The sequence below is a fragment of the Triticum dicoccoides genome, chromosome 5B (assembly GCF_002162155.2).
Source record: "Triticum dicoccoides isolate Atlit2015 ecotype Zavitan chromosome 5B, WEW_v2.0, whole genome shotgun sequence".
Taxonomy (NCBI): domain Eukaryota; kingdom Viridiplantae; phylum Streptophyta; class Magnoliopsida; order Poales; family Poaceae; genus Triticum; species Triticum dicoccoides.
Window position 1 is genome coordinate 113,741,953 of NC_041389.1, and position 7,016 is coordinate 113,748,968.

General features: G+C 54.7%; 1 protein-coding gene across 1 annotated transcript; it reads left to right on the forward strand.

The window, feature by feature from the left end:
* Window positions 1–410: 410 nt before the first annotated feature.
* Window positions 411–3,694, forward strand: LOC119307682 (protein IMPAIRED IN BABA-INDUCED STERILITY 1-like). The gene is made up of 5 exons (XM_037583746.1): window positions 411–1,198; window positions 1,303–1,590; window positions 1,682–2,911; window positions 3,017–3,152; window positions 3,264–3,694. Exons 1-5 carry the CDS (start codon window positions 845–847, stop codon window positions 3,287–3,289), a joined length of 2,034 nt encoding a protein of 677 aa, XP_037439643.1. The 5' UTR covers window positions 411–844; the 3' UTR covers window positions 3,290–3,694.
* The last annotated feature ends 3,322 nt before the right edge of the window (window positions 3,695–7,016 follow it).

The following is a 7,016-nucleotide window of genomic DNA, read 5'->3' on the forward strand; positions in this document are numbered from 1 at the left end:
TGATTCAATTTTGAGCACACGGTGCAAGAAAGTGGAGACCGGGAGAAAACCAGGTAGGCCAACGTAGGGTTTAAATACAAACGGCTAGTACACGCATGCATGGCCACCTACACTTCCCTGGCGACATAATGCAATCACATGAACATTTCCCGCCCAAAACCCGGACACCACGTTCCTATACTTGCATGCACATCAATTTCTTTGACTTCCTACAGTAACCTCATTGTAGTAACTAAATAATAATGGAGGTACATTTCTATGTGAAAAAAAAACAGAGAAAAGTATGCATACATGTAGATGTAAGACACTAGGCTTGTTTCTGGATCAGTTGCACCTGTTCTTACTTCCCTGGGAATATAAGAGGGGTTGTTGCACTTAACCATGGCAGCCCAGCTTTTGGCTATCTTTAGCATGGTGTGATAGGGGGGAAAACACAATCGTATGTCCCTCCCCATTTTTATCTTCTCTTGGCTCAAGGCCAGCACAAGGAATTAAAGCAAAAGGGGGGACAGACAGACTGAGGAGGGCGAGGAGGAAGAAGAGGAGAAAAGCCCAATTAAAGGCAGCTGCAGCAAGGCTGGCCTTGGTGGTGGTGGTGGTAATCTAGATTTCCTTTCTATCTTTAGGAGGAGAGGTAGCCGCTTTGGATTTGCGCATTTGCATTGCTCGTGCCTTGTGGAGAGGAGGCAGAGGAGACAGGGCGGGAGGAGGAGGAGGAGGAGGAGGAAGAAGGTGGGGGGCGCCAAAGCAGAGGAGCCCTCCCCTGTTTCTTGCTCCTCCCCCTGGTTGGTTCTTGCTCCTCCCCTCGCTTCTTTGTTTCTTTCTTGGTCGACGGCACGGAGCCATGGGGTGCGCCGTGTCCAAGGGGGCGTCGCTAGGGTCACCGGGGTACGAGGTGTCGTCGGCGTCGGGGTACGAGGTGGTGCCCGGGAGCGCGTCGGCGTCGGCGTCGGCGTCGATATGGAGCAGGCCTGTGCGGCGGGAGGCGCTTGATCTTGGCGGGGATGGGGAGGATGACGAGGGCAAGGGCGCGCGCGGCAACGTCGTCGGTGGCACGGCTCGGCTGGGGAACCTGCACCGCTACATCGAGTGCGAGCAGGTGGCGGCCGGGTGGCCGGCGTGGCTCAGCGCCGTGGCCGCCGAGGCCGTGCAGGGCTGGGTCCCCCTCAAGGCCGAGAACTTCGAGAAGCTCGAGAAGGCAAGCTCGCTCGCTCGCTCGCTCTTGACTCCTCTCGCGGCAATTAGAAAGAAAGAAAGAAAGAAAGCTCATCAATGGCGGGTTGTTGTTGTTGGTGGGTGCAGATCGGGCAGGGCACGTACAGCAGCGTGTTCCGCGCGCGGAGCCTTGAGACGGGCCGCCTGGTGGCGCTCAAGAAGGTGCGGTTCGACAGCGTGGAGCCGGAGAGCGTGCGCTTCATGGCGCGGGAGATCATCGTCCTCCGCCGCCTGCAGGGCCACCCCAACGTGATCGGCCTCCATGGCCTCATCACCTCCCGCTCCTCCGCCTGCATCTACCTCGTCTTCGAGTACATGGAGCACGACCTCGCCGGGCTCGCCTCCTCCCCCGACCTCTCCTTCTCCGAGCCCCAGGTAGGCACATTGCATTGCATTGCATTGCCTTGTTACCATCATCACCACGGCATCCATCACACTAACTGATTGATGAATTTGGATGGTGCAGATCAAGTGCTACATGCGGCAGCTGCTGGCGGGGCTGGAGCACTGCCACGCGCGCGGGGTGATGCACCGGGACATCAAGTGCGCCAACCTGCTGGTGAGCAGCGACGGCGTGCTCAAGGTCGCCGACTTCGGCCTCGCCAACGTATTCTCCAACTCGCCCACGCAGCAGCCGCTCACCAGCCGCGTCGTCACGCTCTGGTACCGCCCGCCGGAGCTCCTCCTGGGCGCCACCGCCTACGACCCCTCCGTCGACCTCTGGAGCGCCGGCTGCGTCTTCGCCGAGCTGCACGCGCGCCGCCCCGTCCTCCAGGGCCGCACCGAGGTCGAGCAGATCCACAAGATCTTCAAGCTCTGCGGCTCGCCGCCCGACGCCTACTGGAACCGCGCCGGCATGTCGTCCAACGCCTCCGTCTTCCGCTCGCAGGCCCCCTACGAGAGCCGCCTCGCGGAGACCTTCGGCTCCGCCATGCCCGACGCCGCCTTCCGCCTCCTCGGCGCCCTCCTCTCCGTCGAGCCCGCAGAACGCGGCACAGCCTCCACCGCCCTCGCCTCCGACTACTTCTCCACGGAACCGTACGCATGCGAGCCGTCAAGCCTGCCCAAGTGCGCGCCAAACAAGGAGATGGACGCCAAGTTCCGGGAAGAGTCCAGGAGGAGGAACAACGCGCCGCCGACGGCGAAGCGGCTGTCAAGGGCGCACAAGAGCATGCAGGACACCAGCCAGAGGCATCACAGCCACGTCCACGCCGAAGAGTCGCTCCCCCTGGAAGTCGACGGCGGCCTGCGGCCCGAGCCGGCGACCGTTAGCGAGCGCCACGACAACGATGCCCCGCAGCCGGAGCCGCCGTGCACTAGGCAGACGCCCTGCAGCTGCCAGGAGGAGGAGGACGCGCCGGCGCCGACGCGGCTCCCCGACCACCTCGCTCTCTCCGGCGGCCCCGTGCAGCTCGCCGCGTCCACCGGCTTCGCCTGGGCCAAGAAGCCCAGAGTGCCGGACGCGGCGACGACCAAGAGGAGCGCTCCCAGGGGACCAAGAAGTACCAACACCGACGGAGGCGACGCCGCAAGCGCAAGAACGACGGCCAGCGCCACCACAGGTCCATACGAGGCGGAGAAGCAGGAGATGATCAAGCAGTGGGCGCAGGTCGCAGAGGCGTTCACCTCATCCGAAGCCTACAACAGCAGGTCCACCAGGGAGCCATTGGACGCCAAGCAGCTCAAGACCAGCAAGGTCAGTCACACGCTCATCATCCTATACACCAATTTTTTTACAAACACATGGTTATTCTGATCATCTGGAGCTGACGAGCTGTCTCATTTGTCGTGGTTTCATCAGAAGCACAAGGGGAAGATGAAGAGGGTGGACTACTCAGGGCCGTTGCTCTCGGAGCCGCGGCGCGTCGACGAGCTCCTGCAGAGCCACGAGCAGCGGATCCGGCGAGCCGGCCGCCGCCGGTCGTGGTTCCACAAAGGTGATCGATCGACCACCTCACACGATGAGATGCATGCCTCAATGCCTCCGGGCTAATTAATTCCCCTGAAACCGCCATTGCTGACCTCATTCTTCTTCTTTTTGTCGACAGGAAACAAGAGGGAGCAGCAGCACTGAGACTGAGACTGAGACCGAGGGAGAGGCACACACGCCATGATCACACATGCTAGACCCCGTATAGAAGGCTCGAATTTTTTTCACCCTTGACTCTTGCGGCAATTGAACTGTTTGCTGAGAAATTCCTACGTTTCAAACGGAATGGTTACCATGCATTCAGTTCAGGCTTCTGTATAGCAAGATTGTATAGAGCTGCAGATCACAATAACGCATCTATGCACTGTAGCGTCCACCTGTTGTCACCTCCCATCTCCTGCCTTCTTCCATTCCATCGCTAGGCTAGCTCAGCCGGTTGTGCCTTGCTAGTGCCCTTTTTATTTTTTTCATGAAACGATAGAAAACACGCCCTGCTGATGCCTGGGAATTGAGGCAAATGCTGCACTGGTTTGTGCTTTGCTCACTTCATTGCTGTTGTCGGTAAGGCAGAACATCTGGCTCTGTTTTCTCTTTTCTTTTCTTTTCTTGTACACAATGGAAGTAGGTGGTAGTACTCCAAGTCTTATTCCTGGACTATTACACAGAATCAAATTTTACGAGAGTAAATAAGATATCAATGTGGAATCATCTCCTGCTCGGTATAATCAACAATCATGCAATAAACCAAAGACTAGATCTAGCTTTCAAATTTGGTTCACCATAATTTGTTATCGAAAAAGGCTTTCGCCCCGCTTTATAGATAAAGCAAACCGCCAGAGAGCACACATACAGAATCAAGTCCACAAACACGCACACACCCAAGTCTCACGATCAAGTACAAAGGTTCTGCTGAGGGCACAGCTCAACAAGCCCAGAAATAAAAAAAGGACAGAACACGCCGGACGAAGATGTCGCCTAGTCTGGCTCCGGCGGAGGCGGCGGGGGCGGTGGCGACAGGCGAACGGCCAACGATTGGAGGTCGGCGATGAAGGCTGAGATGACGTCGCGGTCCAGGGGGCGGCTAAGCGGCCGCCAAAGCTGCAAGAAACCCGAGAGTTTGAAGAGAGCGTCAGTAGACCGACGAAGAGGAGTGCGCTGAATCACTAGCTTATTGCGGACAATCCAGAGGGTCCAGGCGAGGACCCCAATCTCAAGCCACCTAATGTGGCGAGAAGTCGCGGGGGACATCTGGAGTTCGGCAAATAAGTCCGGAAAGTTGGTGTGGCACCAATCTCCACCAACCGCTTCGCGAAAACAGCTCCAGAGGAACTGGGCGGAAACGCAGGAGAAGAAAATGTGGTTCGAGTCTTCGGGAACCCCACAGAGCGGGCATACGCCAGTACCCGGGCCATTGCGCTTGCGCACCTCCACCCCGGACGGAATCCGACCGCGAATCCATTGCCACATGAAGATGTGGATCTTCAGAGGCAGGCGGATGGACCAAACCATCGAAAGAGGGAGGGGGGCGGCAGATGGGGCGATGGCCAGGTATAGCGACTTGGTGGAGGATTGGCCGGAAGGCTCAAAGGCGCCATCGCACCAGGTCAGGGCCACCATCCACCAACGGTTCGTGGAGAGCAACACAGTCAAGCAACTCACGCCAGGCGGCGGATTCCATGGGGCCAAAGGCCCGCCGGAAAACAAGGCGCCCTAAGTCAAGAAGGGCCCCATCAACAGAAATCACGGGGTCGACGAAGATGGAGAAGAGGCCAGGGAAGCGAGCCGCGAAGGGGGTGTCTCCGGCCCAACGATCAAACCAGAACTGCGTCGAAGCTCCAGAGCCCACCGAGATGGAGGTCCCGATACGGAGAACCGGAAGAAGTTGGACGATCGACTACTAGAACTGAGAGCCTCCAGACTTTTGGCAAAAGGTGAGTGGCTGTCCGCGCAAGTATTTGTTCCGTATGATGTCAAGCCAAAGACCACCGTGCCCTTATGAGATTCGCCAAAGTCAGCGGGAGAGGAGGGCAATATTCATCCGTTTAGAGCACATGATGCCAAGGCCACCTTGCTCCCGGGGCTTGCAAATGTCAGGCCAACTGACCATATGATACTTCTGCTTATCATTGTCGCCCGCCCAGTAAAAGCGGGACTGGATCTTGGCAATCTCCTTGTGAAGGGTCTCGTGGAGGCTGTAGAAGCTCATGAGAAACAAGAGGAGGCTGGAGAGGGAAGAGTTGATGAGGATAGTCCGGGCCGCTTTGGACAGCCACCTCCCCTGCCAGGGTTCGACGCGCGTTTGGAGCTTGGCCACGGAGGGGCGCAAGTCCGCGATGGTTAGCCGGGAGTCACTAATGGGCGTCCCCAAGTAGGTTCTGGGGAAGGAGCCCATGCGGCAATTAAGCCTGTTGGCGATGGCCAAAGACTCGGCGGGGGAGTATCCCATCACCATCACATCACTCTTGTCGAAGTTGATCTTGAGGCCTGACATCTGTTGGAAGCAGAGAAGGAGGAACTTGAGGTTGGAGATATCAGTCTCCGAGCCTTCAACCATGATGATAGTGTCGTCAGCATACTGGAGAATGGTTTCCTGAAGATTGACAGTCCATGGCTACAATTGAATAATTATATATGAATTAAAACTAAAGTTTAATTCAGAAATGCATCACTACGGCAAAAACAAATTGTTCACACAACAACAATAATCCTCTTACGACAACAAAGCACAAATTCTTGCATGACATCAACTCTTAACACTAGTTCATAGCTAGGTTCAAGTTCGACAGTACATACACAAACATACACATATCAGCAAAGCATTGTTTGGATAACTTCAAGGCAACATTAATAGTCATGCCTTCCTCAAGGTCATGGGCAGCTCTATTAGAGCATCAAACAGATGCTCATTAAGAATCAGCTTCCCATAAGACCGCAACCTATCAGTTTCTGCCAAATCTAGTATCAACTGAAGTGTCTTAAGTATTTCGTACTAGTCTTGGGCGATGGAACACTAGTAGAAAAAGGGTCAAATATGAGAAACATTAGTACCGGTTTGCATATGAGCTGGCACTAATGCGTCCATTAGTGCCGGTTCAAATGACTTGGTGGGAGGTGACCTTTAGTACCGGTTCTTTGGGAATCTTTAGTACCGGTTCGTGCCTCGAACCGGTACTAAAGATGTTGGTGCCCGGCCAGCACCTTTAGTACCGGTTCGTGGCACGAACCGGTACTAAAGATGTTGGTGCCCGGCCAGCACCTTTAGTACCGGTTCGTGGCACGAACCGGTACTAAAGAGGTTGTGGCAGGCGCTATTTTTAGTCCCCCACCTCGCTCCCCTAACAAGAATTTGACCACCTTAAGTATGTTATTTCTCAAACTATCCCAAGTATTTGGTCTTCATTGAACTCTATGTGTAGGATCTGTGGCTGCAATAGGAGTCTTCGCCAGTTCTTAAATCGGTGGTAGATTCCTATTGACGATTTAGATTCTATACAAAAAGATCATTGATGATCAATGTGTTTTTTATATGTACTTCTGTGTAGCAGTAGCGCGTTTTGGCTGAAAGGCGGTACTGATCAATGTATTTTCTCTGCGTTCAGATGCACAATTTAAATATGTTATTTTTCAAACTATCACAAGCATTTGGTCTTCATTGAACTCTATATATAAAGAAGAAGAAGAAGAGGAAGAAGAAGCAGAAGAAGCAGGAGCGGAAGAAGAAGAAGAAGAAGAAGAAAAATAAGAAGAGGAAGAGGAAGAAGAGGAAGAAGAAGAAGAGGAAGAAGAGGAAGAAGAGGAGGAAGAAGAGGAAGAAGAGGAGGAAGAAGAAGGAGAAGAAGGAGAAGAAGGAGAGGAAGATGAAGAAGAAGAG